This window comes from Lissotriton vulgaris, chromosome 6 (genome assembly GCF_964263255.1).
Source record: "Lissotriton vulgaris chromosome 6, aLisVul1.2, whole genome shotgun sequence".
Classification (NCBI taxonomy): domain Eukaryota; kingdom Metazoa; phylum Chordata; class Amphibia; order Caudata; family Salamandridae; genus Lissotriton; species Lissotriton vulgaris.
Genome location: NC_141694.1, coordinates 1,482,791,988 through 1,482,813,864, shown reverse-complemented (window position 1 = coordinate 1,482,813,864; position 21,877 = coordinate 1,482,791,988). Strand labels below are relative to the sequence as shown.

The 21,877-nt window shown below is 42.9% G+C and overlaps 1 protein-coding gene across 6 annotated transcripts in view; it reads left to right on the top strand.

Annotated features, from left to right (window-relative positions):
- Window positions 1-12,036: 12,036 nt before the first annotated feature.
- EHBP1 (EH domain binding protein 1) overlaps window positions 12,037-21,877 on the top strand; it is a 1,903,610-nt gene continuing 1,893,769 nt past the window's right edge. For 3 of the 6 annotated variants that reach the window (XM_086927633.1, XM_086927634.1, XM_086927631.1), the window contains exon 1: window positions 12,037-12,414. In XM_086927633.1, coding sequence (XP_086783759.1) covers window positions 12,311-12,414 — 104 coding nt within the window. In that variant the 5' untranslated portion in view covers window positions 12,037-12,310. The remainder of the gene's footprint in view (window positions 12,415-21,877) is intronic. The other 3 variants (XM_086927630.1, XM_086927632.1, XM_086927629.1) reach the window with 1 other exon arrangement.

Here is a 21,877-nt window from a genome sequence, read left to right as displayed (position 1 = left end):
CAACTCTGCTCTACAAGATCGCCTTTGCGTTAATGGAGACGCGCCCTTAGATGATGTTGTAGCCATTATGAGGAAATCAGAAATGTCTGGAAGGTGCGCTACCGTAGTGAAAGAAACTGAAAAAGATTTACCTAAAACATCTGGAACTATTTGTAAAATTCAAGGTCCTGTGAGAAGTTTTCGCCAACAGCAACAACAAGGAAAATGGACTAATCAACCTATGAGGGTTCAAAACAGGAGCATGGATGAAAGGAGGTGTTACAGATGCGATAGTAAAGAGCATCTAGCTTTTTGTAGACTTTGTCCAGCTTTAAAAAAAAAATGTGGAATATGTGGACTATTAGGCCATTTTAGTAAGATGTGTCGTAGACGTAGTAATGTGAAGTATGTGTATGAGGAAGATGTAGAGGTTGTGGATGAGGTGGAAACAGAGGATGAATGTTGTATAAAAAATGTTAGAGGGAATTATGTTATTAACATTTCGGAAAATTCCCTCAAAGGAAAACCTATTTGTGAGATATCGTTGGGTGGAGTAATTGCGAGTGTGTATGCAGACTCTGGTTCACCATACACGATCGTGAATGAAGAGGTTTGGAAGAAGAAATTTGTGGACAAAATTGGTGAGCAGTTGAATACACCTGATGTTTGTCCAATCAGTTACACAGGAGATAAGATTGGCATGATTGGGTTTAGATGGCTTACCTTTTTATTTAAAGGGAGGTCCACAAGAGGAAAGTTATATGTGGCAAAAGTGGGACCATCAGTTTTGGGATGGTTTGATCAGAAGAATTTGCACATTATTTTGGACCCCAACAGCAAGGAAAAGGTGCTGATTTTGGATGACTGCAGTAAAATGGGGGAAGCATTGTCTGAAAGCTTTCCAAAGGTGTTTAGCTGTGAACTTGGTGTTTTAAAGGGGTTCTAACATAGAATTATTTTGAAGGCTGATGCACAATCTAAGGTTCATAAAGTAAGACCTATACCGATATTAATCAGGGAGGAAGTTAAAGGGAGATTCAAGGATTGCTTGCAAAAGGTATTATAGAAGAAATTGAAACATCTGAGTGGATTTCTCCGATTGTGGTTGCCCGGAAACCCAATGGAAAAATCAGTTTATGCATTGATTTACGCCACCTGAACAATAACATCGTAGTTGAGAAATTTCCCCTACCTAAAATCAATGTAATGGTATCCTCCCTTAAAGGTGCAACGTGGTTCTCCACGGTTGATCTCTCTGCCGCATATCATCAGGTAATGTTAGATCCTGATTCCAAGAGTCTTACGGCGTTTATAACGCCGTTTGGTTGTTACCAATTCAGGCGTATGCCTTTTGGGTTGGCTTCAGCCGCTGCTGTTTTTCAGCGGTTGATGCACAAACTTTTTGGGGATATGGACAAGATTTCCTTTTTCCAGGATGACATTCTGGTGGCTGCGAGTGACAAATTGGGTCATGATTTAAAACTGAGACAGGTTTTGGAGACTTTACAGTCAGCAGGCCTGACTGTGGAGTTATCCAAGTGCAAATTTAGTCAGAGGAGTGTTTCCTATTTAGGACACATTATAAGTGAAGAAGGTGTCAAACCTAAACCTGCATTGGTAGAGAATATTGTAAAGTTTCCTGCACCTGTTTCCAAGGATGAAGTGAGAGCATTTCTCGGCATGGCTGAGTATTGTGCCAAGTTTATAAAGAATTTTGCTGCAAAGGTCTTCAATATATGTGCACTTTTAAAGAAGAACACAAAATTTATGTGGAGTGAATTGTGTGAGGAAGAGTTTAAGTTGGTTAAGGTTGATCTACAAAATGTGAATGCACTTGCTAGTTTTGACCCCAATGTTGACTGTCTGTTAACCACAGATGCTAGCGACAAAGGCCTGGGTGCCGTGTTATCGCAGTATGACTTGGATGGTAAAGAAAGAATACTTTTGTTTGCCTCTAGAGCTCTCTCTCCTGCAGAGAGTAGGTACCCCATTATTGAGAGAGAAGCTCTAGCGTGTGCATGGGCCTTGGAGCATTTTCGAGCGTTCGTGTGGGGCAAACCTGTGATCATTCGAACTGACCACAAACCGTTAATCCGTATTTTGTCATGTGAGGGTATTTCAGGTGCGTCAGCAAGATTAGCTAGACTGTCTATGCGTATGAAGGAATATATTTATAAAATGGTCTACCTACCTGGAAGGGATAATCATATTGCTGACTGCTTATCTAGACTACCACCTCCTCTAGAGGAGTGTGATGATGATCCTTGGAGTGAATACTGTGTAGCGTTAGTACATGATTGTGGCGAACCTGCCATAAACAAGACTGAATGGATGGTTGAACAGGGAAAGGATGTTGTGTTGAAGAATGTGATGGATTACATTTGCAAGGGTTGGCCCAAGAAAAGGGATATTCCTGGTTTGGATGCGTTTTGGCAGAGCTGTATGGAATTGTCTTCAGAAAATGGTATACTTTTTAGGGGTGACAGAATCATTCCACCTGTGTCTTTGAGAAGGAAAATTTTGCAACTTTGTCATGAAGGACACTTTGGGATTGTTACGACCAAATCTGTTGTTAAAGGAATGTTTTGGTGGCCTGGTATTGATGGTGCAATAGAGGATTTTGTAAGGAGATGTGATGTTTGCAAGTCTGTTGACAAGACACTTAGGACTTTAAAACCTGAAATGAGTGATGGTCTGATACATGACTTTCCTTGGGATACTATTGCGATTGATATTATTGGACCAATTGGAGACTCCAAGGAGTTTGGTTTGGTTGTCATCGACCTTTTCTCTAAATGGCCGATTGTCAAATTTGTAGACAGAGTGGATACCCAGACTGTGTTTAAGTTTTTAGACAAGATCTTCATCATGGAAGGTTTACCTAGTTGCATTCTGTCGGACAATGTTGTTCAATTCACATCCAACTTGGCTAAAGAGTATTTTGAAAAGTGTGGTATCAAACATAAAACCACGGCGTTGTATAATCCCAGTGGTAACGGCACTGTTGAAAGGTTTAACAGAGTGATCAAGGGCATTATTCAGGCTTCGGTGCATAGAAAGTTGGATTGGAAAGTGCAAGTACAGAAGGCGGTTTGGTCGTATAGGATTACAGTACAAAACAGCACTGGCATGTCCCCGTTCATCATGATGAGGGGCAGAACAGCGAGGTGTAAGTTTAACCCTGGGTGGCTTTTTGATGGAGAAATAGCAAATTGGTCTCCTGTAGAAGTTAAGATTAAATTGATGTCTACCCATGCTAAAAGCAAGGATTTTTATGATTGTCATCATAACACTAAGAATGTTCTAGTCAAGGTTGGAGATTGGGTAAGGGTTAAGAAACCTTTCAAGGTACCTAAAGGCGTGAGTTGTTTTGAACCACCATGTAGAGTTGCTGAGGTGTTCAAAAATTCTGTAAGACTTGAGGATGGAAGGGTGTGGAATCTTAAAAGCATCGCCATGAATCCTGATCAGGATTTTGTGAAGGAGTGTTCTGATCCTAAAGATAATGATTTTGATTGGATTGAAGATCATTTTGAAAATAGTCATTTACAATCCCAACTTGCTTATGATTCTATTTCAGATTCTGAACAACAAAGTAATTTTGGGAAATCCAGTTCTCCTTTGTGTAATGAGGGGGGAATGGGCGAAGGTTGCAGTTCAGATGTTCAGACAACTGCTCAATTGGATGTATGTGATACTCTTCGGAGTAATGTGGTTGATGTCCTGCCTGATAAAAGAACTAGAGCCTTGCCAGGTTGGCTTAAGGGGTTCGTTATGTAAATTATTTGGTCATATTTTGCTTTATTTTCCATCATTTTTTTTATTTTTCTTTCCTTTGTGTATATTGTTCTTTCATTGTATGGGGGGGTGTGTTATGTTGTATATTTCTTTAAGAGCTCGTGTTAGGAATGAAGAATGGTGTTAATATGTTGGTTCCATGTTAGGAGTCATTCTAAGGAAGCTGTTGGACTGTATACATCGCTTCCCTGGCTCCCACCTGTTGTATTACCTTTTCTTGTCCTTTCATTAAATATCCTATTCCTGATACGATATTCGTCTGGACTTCTTCACTACAGTGTATGATTAGGCGTGAGTTTGTGGAGTTTGAGTAGCCAGCGTACAAAAGGTGTGAGGTTGATATTGTGTCCCTGGTCGAACTAATGGTTGCATCACCCAATTACGTATCTGCAAATAGTGCCAGAACTCACTTTCGGTAAGCCCGTGATCTGCAGCAAGGGACTTAAATGGAATGCGGCCCTCCGTGTCGAACAAGTTTCCCCCTAACCTACATTCTGGTTGGTTCCATCGATTGAACGCTGGTTCTTTCAGGGCCTGCGTAAATTCAGGTTTCCCCACTATGAGGGTCAAAGGAGAAAGGAAGGAGGTGAGGTTTCTCTGGGACACCAGTTTGTCTCAGATATTTAATGCTGATTTGAGGTGAAGGACAGGTATAGGTTGGAGGGCCAGGCGCTTTTGGGTTGGAAGGGGATCTTCCATAGGGTTTGCCCCACCAGGGCCCTTTTCATGAAGAACCAGTGTTTCGCTGACTCTGCTCAGGATCAATCCACACAAATTCTCAACTGGGTAGCCTGGTAGTATCGTTTTAGATCTGGGACCCCAGGGCCACTTTCAAGTGGATTGTGGTAGGCGATATCTCTGAGAAGGCGGGGCATTTGCCTGCCCAAATAAAGCAGTTTAACTCATCTCGGGGGGTGCGAAGGGTGCCAGGTGGGGCTCCTACTGGGAGGGCTTGGAACAAGTTCAAGATCTGGGGATGGATCGTAAATTTCATAGCCGCGATCCTCCCCAGCCAGGAGAGGGAGTGATGTCTCCAGCGAATAATGTCTGCGCGTATTTGGCGAGACAGTGCGCTGTAGTTGAGACAGAGAGACCATGGCCGGGATGATGGCGGCAATTTTGAGTCTCAGATAGGAGTGATGTGAAGGGGCCCAACAGATAGGAAATGTGTGCACAAGAGTGACCATCATATGGGGCTGCAGGGTCAGGCTCAGGGCCTGCGATTTATGGATGTTCATTTTAAAACCGGCTGCTTGGCCGAATGTCTCTAGTTCTTCAAGAAACGCTAGTAAGGAAGTGGATGAGCTGTCCAAAGTTGCCAGAATGTCATCTGCACACAGGCTAACTACGTGATGATCTCCGCCAAATGTAATTCCTATTATCGCTGGGTTGGATCGAACACAATAGGCCATGGGCTCCATGTATATTGCCAAACGTACCAGCAACAGGGGACAGCCTTGCCTGGTGCCCCTGGTTATTGGAAAGGAGGTGGACGTGTGGCCTTTGACCCGGTCGTGGCTGTAGGGCAGTCATATGCACTGAAAATCCAGCTTCTAAACCTGTCCCCGAAGTCGAAGTGCGTCAGCTTAGACTCGAGGTACAGCCAATGCACTCTATTGAATGCCTTCTGGGTATCCACCGCCAGGAGCATCCGCTCCTGGTTGAGTCTCTCTGCTTTGTCTATGAGTTGGAGAACCCTACGCAATTGTCTAAGAATTGACGTTGGGTGACAATTTCGGCTTGGTCTGGGTCAATAGGCCTGGGTGGAGCGAATTTAGACGGGATGCTAAAATACCCATAAAGAATTTAAGGTCCACGTTTAACAGGGAAATCGGCCTGTATGACGGGCATTGTGTTTTGTCCTTCCCTGCCTTGGGGATCACCACTATTGATGCCATCTGCATGGAAGGTGGAAGGACCACTGAGTGTCCCAATTCATTAACCTCTTGGCTGCTAGGCGTTTTCCCCCTCCTGTGCTGGGATTTACCATTTTGCTGTTTGCATGACGAGCTCAGCTCGTCATCAGCACATGACACCCGTGGGTGATGACGAGCTGAGCTCGTCATCAGCATCGAAAGGGTTAACTAGACGATTGAGAATGGGTGCAAGCAGGCAGGGTACAGATGAAAAAATTGCTCCTGTACGCAGGGATCAGCATTTTTTGCTGGTCCCTTCATGTGGGAGCAATGCCAACTCCTGAGTAAGGTGGGGAGCCAGCAGGAACCGTGGAAGCATTAGGGCTTCCCACTTGGCCCTTAGCAAAAGACACTGGGTGGCCTGGGTGGGGCCAGGGCACCCACCATTGAATGGCCGGGCCTCGGAAGATGGGGTCCCGGGGCTGAAATCAGCCAAGGGAGGGGGGTCATGCGACCCCCTCCCATTTCAGTAATTGACAGGGTCACCAGGGCCGAAATCGGTCCGGGGGCCCGGGTGGGCCCTCCACTATAATTAATAGATAAGGCCCCAGGATGGGGTCCCTGGGGCCAATAGTGGCCTGGGTGAGGGAGGCTCTGTGCCCCCCTCCTGCTTAAACATATGACAGAGTCCCATGAGATGGGGTCCCCAGGGCCAGAAATCGGCCCACAGAGGGGGCTACGTGCCTCCCTTCCCAATTACAGTAAGGCAGTGCCCCAGGAGATGGGGTCCCTGGGGCCAGACATCATCGTCGGAGGGAGGCCAAATACCCCCTTCTACATATGGCTGAGCCATGCGAAATGGGGTTCTTGGGCCAAAATACGGCCTGGGGGGGAGCCATGCATCCCTTCCCTAAACAATTGTGGCAGCCCTGAGGGATGGGGTCCCCGGGGGCTGAAATAGGCCTTGGGAGGGAGATCATGCAGCCAACCACCCATGTTGACTGCCTTTGAGAGGTTGTACACAGAGCCTGGCAGCAGGCCAAGCCCTGCGGCCAACTGCCCTACGTGCACCGCCAAAGGCTGTACGCTGCATGTGACTGGCTGCATGCAGGAGATTGATCACACAAGATGGGGTCCCTGGGTCAGACATTGGCCTGTGGAGGGGGCTGTGTGTCCCACTGCCTAATTACAGCAAGGCTGTGCCCCGGGAGATGAGATCCTCAGGACCAGGCATCAGCCCAAGAAGGAGAGGATATGGCTGGGCCCTGGGAGATGGGGTCCCCAGAGCCAGATATCTGCCCAGGGAGTGGTTATGTGTGCACCCATCCCCATTTATAATAAGGAAGTGTACTACGAGATGGGGTCCCTGAGGCCATAAAAAGGCCAGGGGAGGAGGGCCATGTACCCTCTCCCTAAAATAAATGTGGCAGGCCCCCGGAGGATGGGATCCCCAGGGCAGAAATTAGCCTGGGGAGGGAGGCCACTCAGCCACCCACCCAGGTTGGCTGGCTTCGGGGTGGGACACAGGGCCTGGTTGCAAGCCAGGCGGCCACCCCCAATGTGCATGGCCAAAGGCCATACACTGAGTGGGGTTGACTGCATGCAGGAGAATGGATGCAGCGCCTGGACGCAGGCAGGCCCTGTGGCCAACCTCCCACTGAGTTAAAAAAAAAACATAGAATTTCACTGAAATAAACAAAGGTTACAGGGATGTTATAGTTAGGAAACAGAATTTAAAACAACCTTAGAAATTCAATAAAAAACCCAAGGGTTACAGGGACAGTATAGTTAGGTTCTGAATTTGTACACACAAAACCATAAAAATTCAGCTGTTATAGTTATCTCAAGTAACTGTAACTCTTGCCCTAAGGTAACTGTAACTCGCATGGGTTTTTTCTCCCATTAGGGTTCTTTACTTTACTTAACCTCTCTGTTTACCTCTGGAATAGACAGTCCTACTACTTTCCTCATATCTACTCTTCACAGGATATTACTCCTACTAAGGCCAGATGAGCGGCTTGCTGCTCTCCTACTCTATCATATGTATGTTTTATTCTCTGTTTTTTTTTTATCTCTTCCCTGTCTGACAGTCCCTTTCTTTTCTAGGTAGCTATTTTTGTCCTGATGAAGACCATTTCCAAATCTTTGTCCTAGGGTCAAAATGTTTACTTGGTATCAACTACTTTTTCATTTATTAGAAAGACCCCCAATATTGTGACGTTACATGACTTTGCTTTCACGTATACACAATTCTTAGACCTATGGCCTGTGGTTGATTACTTTTTGGGATCTTGTATCTATATTTTGAGTGTTGCAAACTGCATATATATTCTCCACATTATCGCACTTGGTCACTTTTTCACTGCGCCACAACCTATAGCACCTATGTATTCTATTGAGATTGTCACATGAGGATTCTTGAATATGATTCATCCAACCCATAAAACAGAATTTCATTGCCTTTACTCCGTCTGTCACTTTCCTTGTGAGTAGAAATCTCTTTTCTATATACTTGCAAAGTTGAAAGCATAAAAGAAGATGCTGTTGAGCTGGAAGATAAATGTTTGTTTTGTAAATGTAATGTAGTTGTACTCACTAGTGAACAAGCTTAAGTTGTAAAGGATAGTTGAAAAAATCACATATATAAAACGTTTGGGATACAGTATATAACAAGACTGATGAATATGATGTGAATGAAGGTTAAGACCATGTGTAGCTAGGTGAAGTGAATAATTTGTGTAATAGCAATGAGGACAATAACTATGAGCTTATCTCATTGAATGTTGATGCGTCAACCAGACATGTGAGTGAACAACAAAATAAAGATTTACAAGGTTATGGAGAAGATAATATTGTGAATCAATCTAAATCAATAAGGTGATATAGCTTGCCTTCACATATAAGTGAACATGAATTACGCTGAGTTCAATGTTTCTATTTGTATCTTGCTATTCACATACAAGCCAACTTTTTGAAATAAAAGGGAGGGAGATTTCGAAAAAATAATCGGGGGACTATATTTTCCCCACAGACTTACATTGAAGTAGATGGACTTTCAGGCAGGAGACTGCTCAAATAAAGCGGTTAAAAAATTATGAAGGTTAGCATGTCATGGCATTCCAGGAAGGATGCTCACCTCCCTTTGTGCTGCACAATTGACAGTTCCCATTGGGCTAATGACATCGGCAAAGTGCTTGATTACACTCACCTCCTGATCCTTCTGGAACTATCCGCAGCCTTTGACACTGTTAATCACAACACTCTTCTGAACGCTTTAAAGTTAAGAATGGGTTTTGAAGGCACAGTGCTCAAATGGTTCAAATCATTTCTCCCAGGCAGATCCCAGATGATCAAAATAGCAAATTCTCTCTCCACCTCAATGGCTGTTGGACGGCGTCCCTCAAGGCTCGATCCTCGCACCCACACTGTTCAACCTTTATATTGAACCGCTGGGTAATCTCCTAGAAAAATCTGGGATCCATTATCACCTATATGCAGATGATGCCCAAATCAACCTAAAGGTATCTTCCACTCATGACATTTCAATCCTCAACACCATCCACCACTGGCTGTCAACTCATCAACTAATTCTGAATCCTTCCAAAACAGAATTCCTCCTCCTCTCGACCTCACTATCGCCTCCTACTATACAATCTTGGATGAACAACCTGGACTTTCTCAACAACAAATCATTGGTGACAGTGCCAAATCTCTAGGCATCATCCTAGACAAAAGGCTCAACTTACAGTCCCATATCAATTCCATCGCCAAGAATGCACGCTACCAACTGCGCCTTCTCTGGGGGCTTTGCCGCTTCTTTCCGTAACAAGGCCTAAAAGCCTTGGTCCAATTTTTGGTACTTTCCAGATTGGACTACTGCAACTCTCTCCTTGCTGGCCTCCCCAGATCCCACCTTTTCCCTCTAAAATCCATCCTCCACTCAGCAGCTCGCTTCGAATATGGGGCTAAAATAAATGATCATATCACACCCTTACTGTTGTCTCTTCGCTGACTTCCTATTGAAGCAAGGTCAATTTACAAGACTGCCTGTATCAACCACAAATTATTGCACACCTCCACCCCACACTATCTGGCTAAAAAACTCAAAATCTCTGGAGGCTCAAGACCTTCGCGCAATGCAGAAAACTTACTGCTTGAACCTCGTACCTTCAAAAGGGAAAGATTTTTGGCTCAATCCTTCTCTGGTAATGCAACCAGAATCTAGAACTCACTTCCTCCATCCCTCCGAACCACCACCTCTTTCCGGGTCTCCAAAACGATCTTAAAACTCTCCTCCTCCAAAGGCACTTCCTAGAATAATTCAACTTATTTCTTGACCCTTTCGTTCATCTAGCACTGAAATTAGATCAAGTTGGTAAATATGAATTTTACTCTGAGTTGGTAAATATGAAATTTACTCTGAGATGAAACCATTCATCTCAGAGGTGGATCTAAAACTGGCTATCCAATCCTTAGTTATCTCTAGGATCGAATATGGTTGCACCACCTTAGCTGGCCTACCTAAAACATCCACAGCACCACTAAAAGCTTGTCTCAACGCAGCGGCAAGACATCACTGGATCTAGGAAATTTGATCATATATCTCCTCACCTGAAAGCACTAAACGGGCTACCTTATGAGGCCAGAATTCAAATGAAGTTAGCATGTATTACCCACAAAGAGATCCACTACAACACACCAAGATACCTAGCCAAGAAAATTAAGCTATCGGGAGGTAACAGACCAACTAGGAGTGCCAAGGAGCTGCTGTTGCGGCCAGCCATTTTCCGAAAGAAATAGACTTATGACAGAGCGTTCTCAGGAGCTGCCCCCAGAGTCTGGAACTCACTCCCTCCAAACATTAGGAAGATTCAAAATATTGTAACATTCAAGCGGGAATTGAAGAGCCATATGATGAGTAAATACCCTGCATAGGGAAGCTTATTGATCACTGGTATGAACATTTATGTCAGCAGAAGGGTAATCCTCGACATGAATATTATGAAGGTTAATCGATGACACATGACTCACTCCACGTACAAGCCTAGGCTGTATCCTTATCGCTACCTCATGTCAATGTGAACTTATAATTGTATCTCATAGCCAAAACCATATACTCTTTTACCTCACTTATGTTTGTTTATATGGCTCCTGATATAAGTTAAGCCTTACTCGCCTCTTAATGCAAATTGCACATGCGTTAGGAATATATATATTAACGCACCCCCTCATAGCCATATATTCTTCTACCTCATATCTGTTTGTTTTTATAATTGTTATTATATTGTCAATCTGTAACTTACTCTCTTATGTTAAGCGCTCTGATGCCCACGGGTCTTGTTCGTGCTATACAAAACACTATAATAAATAAATAAATAAATAAATACTCCTGCTTTTAACCTAACACTGACACTTGTTTCCCCTTATAAATATGCAAATAGTTAGATTTGGGACTGCATATATGAAACGTATTAACGTGCTCAGACTTTCTTGTGTACCTTTGTAACTGTATATATGTAACATGTTAGAGTGCTTAGTGTATCTTGTGTTCCTTATGTAACTTACCTGGTTCTTTTGTAAAGCGCTCTGACACCTTTGAGTAAAGTTCGCGCTATATAAAACTGCATTAAATAAATAAAAACCTACTCCATGTGCAATATTTCCTGTACATCGCTACAAATTGCCTTCTTAGTTCCGTTGCAAGTAGTGGTTGTACTCGCGCACACATACTTGTAACCGTTTAAATATCACTTTTAACATAGACCACGCTCAGTGGCAATGAAACGTTGCCTTGCACAGACCTACAGAAGCAGCAGTAAAAGAGTAAACTTGAGGACTTTTAAGGTGTCAGGCCTCACAATCAGACCCCTGCTCTTAAATCCCACCCCTCCCTGCACACGCCCTAAGCCGTGGCCCCCACAGCTGACCAACCAAGAGCCGCTTCTACCAAAACAGACCTGGAAAGAGGCGGGCCCGAAACCGTGGATTTAGAAACAGTCAAAATATTGTCTGAAAGAGAAAACGGGTAAGAGACGAAAATCGCCAGTGAGAAGGTACACGTGAGAGCGGCCATCTTAAAATGTGTTAGCTTCCATTTGAAAGGTGCAGAGTAGGGTAAATGATCTGGTAAATTTCCTAATGTTGTGACAAGTTTGAAAACAAATATTTGAGTAAAATCGGCACTTCGCATATATCAAAATGTTATAGATGACATAATTCGTAATATACGTATAAACAATATGTGTTATATTCAAGGACTAAAACTACAAAAAAAACTTCAGTTCTACAACATCATAAACCAGAGACGTTTAGTTGACCTAGAATCTATACTTACATTTCAATTAGAAAGTAGAAGCTGGCGTCACACGCGACTATTTGAGAGCAGCAGATGATTTGCCGTTGTAGTCCTTCTTTGATGTCTATGTAAACAATGACGCTAGTAGAGACGTCTAGCGGGACCGGCTAGGTTGCTGAGCCACGGGGCTGAAGGGAAAAGTCATGAAGGAACAACTGCGCATGCTCATCCCGTAGCAGCTCGAACCGGGAGCTGCCCCTCCAACAAGCAGTTTCTGTACCCGATCCCGCCTAAGCTTGGGCAGCCCTGACGCCTTGTTGCTCATGTAGTTCCAGAGTTTTCACGTTTCTCATCTCCGCTGCCGCCCTGCATAACCGGGATCATGGCTTCTGTCTGGAAGAGGCTGCAGCGGGTTGGCAAGCACGCGTCCAAGTTCCAGTTCGTGGCATCTTACCAGGAGCTGATGGTGGAGTGCACCAAAAAATGGTGAGTGTTTTTTAAGCGGTGGAATGACCTGCGTACTGATGCTGATCTTGTGTAGGCTGTTGCCACCCTTGGGAGGAGGCGGACAATACATGGCGGGATGCTCATCGTTGTGCATTCCCCTCCCTGGACTGTCCAGGCCACAGTAGCAGGCGAACCATTCACAGGTGTGAACATTGCGTCCACTATCATCTTCGGCAAGGTACCCATCCCATTCCCTGCCAGAGAGAAACCTCACACACTGCACCTAGTACAGAGTAGAACATGACAGCGTATATATCCTCTCATCCCTGGCAGAGGCTACCTTACCAACTGGTTGGAAAATGCAGGCATTCTTATGGGACCGACATTCATATGGACTACATTTCACTGGCCAACAAATATCTGCTAGCAGCAACACTTTTACGTGAGAGACTGATGCTTCCTTTCTTGTGAATGCTTTTGCCCCCACCAATTTGTAAATACCTCTTAGGGTGGTCCTCTGCCTGGGATGATGCCCCTTTCATCAAGCTACCACTTTAAAGGATGCCTGTAATTCTCGCTCAATTGTTTCATGATGCTGTTCCAATTGGCGCGTGCAGGTGATGCTCCTCCCTTGGGTTCCCTAATCTGGATGGAGTGTAAACGGTTCCCTTTCTTGATGAAGTATTTCCAGTTTGAGTGTCAATTGCTTTTACTAGATCGCGAACACACAAAGTATAGGGGTGGAAGAGTGCAGCAAGTCTCTCTACTGAGTACCTGTAAATTGCCACCTTCGGGGAAATATGCAGTTTACAGTTTACTTTGACGTGTGTAGTAGGCAACGGGCCAGGTTGTGCTGCTGCAAGACTTACTGGTATTCACAGCTTTTCTTTTAGAAGATGGGTGACATAGAGTCCGTGTGAGAAATTGTGTCTTATGTGGTTTATTTACTCTCCTAAATTATGCTACTGTATAAACTCATAACGACACATTTGATCGAATTAATGTGTGTGAGCCAGTGCTTTCTGTAGTTGTTGCAGTCGATGGTCATTAGCAGGTTCAATATTTTTTGCGTTTTTTCTTGTCTGATTAGAGCCCACATTAGGTGTCTTGCTGCATATATCTGCACAGTGAACTTTCCTTCAACTTTTGTGGCACTGCTAGGAAGACGGGCCTCTAGCTTCAATGTCTTTCACGTGGATCGTTACTTAATATTTTCTTACTGCAATTTTAAAGGAGAGGCATTGATTTATCCTTTTAAATGTGAAATGGCCTTTCACAATGAGCTCGTTTATCAATTGTCCGTAATCTTGTGGCTGTCTGTTAATCTAATTTCCATTAACCCAAGTGGTAGTCGAGAGGAATCCTCTTCCAAAGCATTACCTAATCTTTAAGATAAATATCCAATACGTGATGCCGGCGGACAGGCAAAAATACATATTTTTTTTCTAAACATCCCTTTTACTTAAACGTGTCTCTTTTGGTGTCTACTTAGCACTAAGATGGATATTATGTTGTTATTTACGTGGTTGCAGTTTTACATTTTGCTGAAACAAGGAAGTGTCATTGGTGCAGAGGTCACAGGTTGTTCCTGTTATTTATAAACTGCTAACCCACTTAACTTGTGTTTTAGACTTCTCATATTTAGTATCAGAAGTTGGCTCAGTTGTAGATAACATGAAAATGTATAATTCACCCTATTGTATGACTAAATGAAACGCCAAAGAATGTTCTTGGTGACCAAAATATGTACAGCTTTCTAAACGGAAGTGTATATTTTTGACCACTGTGTTAAAATCTAGTTTGCAGCGTCCACATTATCGGCGCCATCTTGTCCCTTTTTAGGCCCATTCGTGCGCGTAAGCAGCAGCCATATTGAATGCCATGGCCTCTCTGCCCACCGCCGATAGCCAGCGCGTCTCTCTCTCTCTCTCTCCTGACCTCGCAGGCATCCCCCGCGCGCTGACAGCCCCCGCTCTCACATGCTTGGGCCATAAACCCCTCTTCTTTGACAAACTTGAGTGGTATTAGAGGCCGTTAGCGCCGGGCAACTCTGAAAAAGGTCATTGGCCCTACCTTTTACCACAACTGTTCATCTGATATGTATACAATGTATTTGAATTGATCCAATTTGCATACTAAAAAAAGGACAATCAACCAGGATTCGGTTATCATGCTTGAGAGTGCTAAAATATATTGCTTAGAAACTAGCTTGACGTACATTTTAAGTACAGAGGTGAGATAGGTGCCTCACATGTGACGTGATTTTTCGAGAGCAATTGTTAGTGTTGCATGCAGAAAAGTGTCAAATTTTGGCTGCTCACACCGTTTCATTGAAAGCAGGGAGAAGTTGAAAAGGGTGAATATATAGTTTAGGCAAAGAGACACCATGGCCTTTTTCTCTGTAGCTATTCACGTTGACCAACACATGGCATTTTCTGTGTTGGTTGCTCAGACAATAGAACTGTTGTTCGTGTGCTGAAAAGACAATGTTTCACCAGACATAGTGCTCTTTCATTACAATTCCTACACTGCGTTTTTTTTTTACAGTAGAAGCATATCTTGACAACTTCAAATATGATCGAATTGGAATTTCTCAGACTTTTCTACTTAAGAATGTGCCAACTAATGTGGTTGGGATAACTGTTGAAGATTTTTTTTCACACTTTTATATTTTTTTTATTTTTAACTGCTTTTGGTCAAAGTCACTGAATTCTGAATTTTCAATCTAGCTACTGGTTGCAGTGTGGTTCACTTGTGGCTAAACTGTTCCGGAGTTATTCAAAAGTGGTGATCTTGGTCTTTCTGGTAATATGGGCGGCTTTTGCATTCACAGGAGCCACATCAATTGATTCCATCCTCTTCAACAAGGTTAGCTGAAAAGTTTAATTCCCAGTCGTCTGTGTTCAACGTAGTCCAGAGTACTCCACACCAGTATTAGGAATGCACATGCTTATTTAAATTAGATTAGGAAATTTATACAAGAAATCATATTTGTTAATGCATTGACATGTTTTGAGAATAGTTTTTATTTGCAGAGGATGTGTGCTCTGGCATGGTTAGATGACATACCTGAAGCTGGGTCTCATACACTGTGAAAGGTCTTGTGGTAATGACTTGGCTTGCTGTTGAGATTAAGAAACTCAGCTTGGAGGAAATTGCAGTAGGAGTGTCTTACTGTATACTTTTTCACTACCAATCTGAAAATCTTGCACTCATTTAGGAAATACAGATTTTGGTTCTTCCTCCTTACCAGTGTGGGGGAAATTCAATTATGCTTGGATAAATTGAACTTGGGACCATATATGTATATTTTCAGTTTTTCATTTGAGTTGCCTGCACTAGCTCTGTTTATTTAAAGCTAAAGCTCATCATTCCTGGCCATCATTCCTGCCCATCGTTTCTCCAAAGGTTTGGCTGTATCTCTTTCAACTTGCTTCTCAATGGTTACTGCCTGAAAATGTGTGTGTTTGGCCTTTGGGAGAACTGTAGGCATTTCACAGAACTATTGTTTTCCCCAAAAATCATGCATTTATACATTGAGGGTCTCTTGGCCTGCAGACTTCATCTATTGATCTGTTAAATTGTAATATTTCCCTTCCACCCACCAGTGTACAGCATGATGTAGTGGGTTAGTCCACTTTACTCATTGGTTCCATTAAATGTGCGTGGCTGCACAAAGCTTGTGCACATTGTTCACATCCACCTAAAAAAAAAGTTACTTTTTTCAGTTTCAAAACTGGTTTAAAGTGTTACTTTTATTTCATTTATTTATTCATTGTTTATATCAACTTTACATAGAGGCAATTTTATTTGTTTGCCTGCATTTCTTTATAAAGTTTGTAAGTGACATTATAGCTGCCTGCGATTTAAAAAATTGGTTAGGTGGTGACTTATTCTTGTCTCCTTCACCAATGATAAAATATAACGCACAACTGGTAGGCATATTGCTTAAAAACATCACTAATAAAACAGTCACATTAGTGAATGATTTCTAAATGTACATTTTTTTTCCAAGCATAAAGCGACTACGTTTAGGTGACATATTTATATGTTTTCCTTTTTTATTTTTTTGTCATGTGCTTGCAATTCAATTTGCTGTATACTATTCCTTTTATGTAAATTTCGGTCTCCGTTTACTACTGTAGGACTTTCAAAATGGTTTAGATTGGACAAACAGCACAACCAAGATGTTGCCAGTGCCAGAATGTCAGTGTAGTATAATCCTCTGCTAGACAAAAACCTCCTACTAACAGCACTGTTTCGAAAGATCAGTCACATAGATGCGTTAAGAGTAGCAAGGCATGAGCGTTTTAAGTGTGGAGGTTTGGAAGGGACACATCAAGTGTTATTCAAGAAGAAATCACTTCAGAAAAATACATTTTGTTTAACCATGTATTTATACCCCTGCTTTTATTTATTGCTGGGTTTATCCAATTTATTTCGTTCCACACAACCATAAGTGTAGGCGTAACATCTACATGTGCTTTCTGTTTATTTACCTCCTTTTAAATATTTCGGGCTCACTAATGTGCCTGACTTCTCCATGAGTCTTGCGGGTTAGCACAGGCTCTGTTCTGTGTTTGATCCCTTTTCTTTTTTTCTGGTGTTTTATCCCACATCACCTCTTCATTAGGTTGGTGTACGTTTTTTTACCCAAATTCTGCAGAAGTAGACACGTTCTTTCTTCACTAAAGATGCTAGTAGTCATCACTTAGTGCAGAGGAAGGACTGATGCTCTGTCAATTGAGTGGATTATGCTCTTCTGGTTTTTGTTCAAAGCATGTAGTCTTGCTTGAAGTTGTACTGCGCTGACCCTCCCGGTCCATTCAAGAAGTCTCAGTCCATGGGCTAAGTGCATTTGAGAACGTACACAGTTTTTTTCTCGTAGGATGCAAGTTCTTCAAGGCGACTAATTCCTTCATTACAAAGTTTTAAACATTTTTCATTCACTTACCAATTTTTAATATACATTGTACGGGAAGTTGCTAATGATCCAAATATCAACTTGAGAACATGTTTTTGCTTTTTCCATCAAGGTCCAAACGCAGGCGATAGTTTGGTCTAAGAAAATCTTGTGCGCTCTTCAACATAGTTAATGCTGTCTCAGAACTTGAAATGACTGCATCACTGGACTATTTCGCACTCTTTCACCCTATGCCTGACCTGTGTCGGTTTCACTTCATATTTTACTTGTAGTCACGATGGGATTACAAAGGTTTTTTCAAAGTGAGTTCTAGGTGCCCTAAAGCAAGGTTTGACCTAAACTTACTAATACACAACGCTGTTTCAAAATGCGCATGTGGTTAACAGTGTATTTCCCCAAGAAGGATGCAGAACGAACTAATAGAAGACACAAGAGAATCAGAAAACTAATACAATGTTTAGTTTAGATAGGTACCGCCTCCTCTTTGTCAGTGCTCATTTTCCATTTGAGAGTGCAGGCTGTTATGTACATCTTCTCCCTCTAGCTTGGTGGTGCTGATTTCCTTTATCCTCTCTGCTAATTGCGAGTACCGGGTAATGTCTCCTTAGTGCAGATGCTAAGCTTGGTGGCTGGAGTGTTACCACTGCATAGTGGTTGGAGAATACCCTTGTACATGGTGGTGTCCAATCCGCAACAGAAGTACAGGCACGCGGTCTAGGTCTGATGTTGTACTCAGCACGTTTTGTGGGGGTTTTAGGCTCAACAGACTTTAGAGCTTGGGTCGTGGCTCTCAGTCTTAATCATATTTTTTACACTGGGAGGGCAGTAGACATTGCTTTTGTTTGCTTTAAAATGTTTGTTTCAAGGGCAGGTGAGACATACACATTTACTTGGTAAATGATAAAAAAATTAGTGTACCCCTATAGAAGTGTGTATTTTTGCCCCTAAAGTACTTTCTTGTCTCAAATCAAACAATTGTCTTTTCCTATGGAGCTCTGGTGACTTTCCTATCTTTTGAAGACGTTGATAATTATGACTGTTCTGGCGTAGCACACGCAATTGAGGTACTAATGTTATGATATTTGACTACATGATCATGGAAAGTAGTTTTCTTGCAAGCACTTACAAAAGCTTCAAATTTGCTTGTATTTTATTAGGCAGCCTGAATTTCCGTCTTTGCGTACTGACGAATACTTAGCGACCTGGGACAGAAAACCGCAGATTCTCATATAACTTCTTGCTACTTGATATACAACTGTTTTGTTGATTTTAACGTGGGAAAGGCTTCATGAGAGAATGCTTTTTAACATTCTGTTACTGTGCATTTTGTCGTGCACTGCTTTGGTGTTATGTGTTTGGATACTCATTTGTTATGCCAGTTTGTTTCCTAATCTCGCTGTGCTGTGGATAGCCTGCAGTGCAGCCGCAGCATTAACTTTGTGTCTGATGTACTACAAGTTAGGAACATTCCAGGCCTGTGGCTCAGTGATGTATTGGAGAGGACCTTGACAGAACTTGGAAGGAATGCAGGATTTCTAGTTCAGCAAAGCTGTTTCCTAAACCAGGTGCATAACTATGAGGCATCTTTCCTAAAACATTTAGGTGTGCGTTTTATAATATAAACACAATACCCGCTCAATCATACTTTTTCGATTGCCACATACTTGAATGCCCCATTCTGATGCATGAGCACGTGGTCCTTTAATATGTACATATGGGGAGCTATATGTTTAGTTGCAGGTGAGTTTAACAGTGCTGTTTTATCCGTCTAGGCTAGATACAACAAAGCCCAACATGCCTACAGGCGAGACAGCCATTTGCATGCACGCTTGGACTACATCTTTCCTCAAACAACATATATTGACTTTGGGCTTTCTAAGGTCTCTACAATTGGACAACCTATATTTTTGTCTGACTCCTTGTTTTATGTTGCTGTGCGGGTGGGCACCTCTTGTGGTTTGTCATTAAGTGCACAAACCTTTACAGTGCCCAACGTTATTAAGAATGCCTACATCAAAGGTGACCACAAACTCCAGGGTGAGATTCACCTGCCACTAGAAACCAAAAGCACATTTTGACTGTATGATTGCAAAGCAGTACAGGGGACCAAGGGACTTTCACTAGAGTTACGTGGCAAAATGCAGGGTGGCATCTTTGTCTAAAGACTGTAAGATGTCTTACTGGATTCGTTGTGTGACATTTCAGACCTCGCTGTGTGATGTTTGACCACTAAATAGCTCTTTTCTAACACCATTGGCAGCTTTTAATTCTCTTTACCTAGTGACCCTAATGTAACCGTAGGATATCATTGTAATGATTGAGATCTGGAAGTCTCCCTGCTCAATTCAGTCTTTCTAATGTGCATGCAAGAGGAGTGTTATGGACCTTACTGCCAGCATTTAAACTACATTCACACTTACTGGCTTGGACTCTTTCATAAAATATGTCACCAATCAGCCTGATTGACTCTTTATGACTTCCTAAACAAGAAGTATTGCAATCAATGTGTGGGGTTTATATAGCAAGGATCTAACTGGACTGCAAAGTAAGGTAACATTATACAGCGAAGGAGGAACAAACAGGGATCTTCTTGGAGAAGGGCAGGCAACTCCAAATTGGAGAATTAAAGCAGAGGGATGAAGTAGGGGGTCCAAGGAAGTGCACTGCAGTAGCAGGGTTGCTTAGGTGTGCAGTAGGTTAGGTGTGGAGGTAGAAAAGAAGGGGGCTGAGTGCGAGGGGTGGGTGGAGGCAGGGGGAGGAAGGTTTATTTCTGGGCAAGGTGGGAAAACTGGAGGGATAAAGTGGTGGTGGTATCAAGGCTTGGGGGGTGGGTACACGTCAACAATTAATAAGCTACAAGTGAGATTATGTAGCAAAAAGGTTTTGCTTGAATAGGATCTGGATTTCTTTTGGGAAGTGGGGAGGAACGGCACATGGTGTTTTTCCACTGGGATTGCAATACACATCCATGAGGAGTCTTGGGCATAATCCTGCCACCTAACCTTCTCCTTTCTGCTCGGTCTCTTGTCCTGAAATTCTGTTACTGCAGGTTTTGCATAGCTTGTTGAATGTTTTGACAAACCATTTAGCATGTTATCTCACTCCAGATTCATTCTTGACATTCCAGTAGAATAAGGATACCAGTTGCACAGCAAATTGCCTCACACTTTGCATCCAGTCAGCACACATCTTTCATGAGCTCCTGTTCCGTAGTGGGTTGAACATTGAATCACCTCAGCACTTCAATCTATTCTGTCTTCCCATGGAAAGAGTGCACATTTTTTGTGTGGAGTCCTCTATTCTGTCTAGGTTACCCTTCCAAGAGCGCAGTTGCTCCTATTGAACTATATGGATGGAGGCCACTCAAGTGCACTAAGTGGGCCTAAGTGCATCTATACCAGGCATAAGCTCAACCTTAATTGTAATCCGTTTGTCAGTAGACAGACTTCCAAAGAACTGAAAGATTCTTGGCCCATGGACATCTTCAGTGCTGTCCACTTCAGACTCTGTATTGTGCCGGACATCCTTCAGTATGATACTGACTGAAATACACTGCTGTTTACTTATGCCTACTAACCCTCCTGGGATATAGGCCATCAACCAGGACTCTCCAGCCATCTCTGTCCTTCCTCATTTTATTTTCCCTTCAGGGGTTCAGGTCAGGGCTTGCTTAGTGGTTTTTGATGTGGGCTTGTGGAGTGTGTGACCTATCCAACCACAGTGTCTTTTCCTGATTTCTTCATGAGCAGGGAGTTGAAAAGTCTGCTGTCATAAGTCATTGTTGTTGATGATATTTGGCCAGTGGATTTGGAGGATTTTCCTCAGACATATTTTGATGAAGGTCTGAGCTTTGTTGGTGGTAGTCACTGTTGTCCTCCATGTTGCTGTTTCTTACAGAAGGGCCGATTTTACATTAGTGTTATAAAACCTGATCTTGGTTTGCAGTGTTAGGTCCTTGGAGCGCCAGATCTTCTTTAGCTGAATGAAGGCAACCCTTGCTTTGCTGATTCTTGCCTTGACGTAGGAGTCTGTGATGCCCTGCTTTTCTATGACCCATTGTAGTGACGAAGGAGTTGCCAAAGGGTCTCTCTGTCCATGCTGTTGAACGCCTTCCTGTAGTTAATTAAGTTGACATAGAGGGGTGAGTTCCATTCTGTCAACTACTCAGTGTTGTTCTCTGGTCTGTGCAAGCTCTATCTTCGGGCTAGCCAGCTTCCTAGCCTCGCAACTGAGCATCGACTTGTTCCCTTATTCTGTTCAGAATGACTCTGTTGAATACTTTTCCTGGGGTTGATAGAAAATGTATCCCTCTATAATTTGCTCAGTTACTCAGGTCATCTTTCTTGGGGATCTTGATAAGTAACCCCTCCTTCCAGTCTGATGGCACCTTTTTCCTCTTCCCAGATCCTTCCAAACAGTGGGCCGAGCATGTCTACTGATGTTTCAATGTCTGCCTTCAGTGCCTCTGCAGGAATGTTGTCTGCTCCTGCTGCCTTCCCATTTCTCAGATGTTTGATGGCTTGACGTATTTCTTCCTTGTTTGGTCTGCTGAAGTTGATTGTTAAGTCCTCGTCAGCT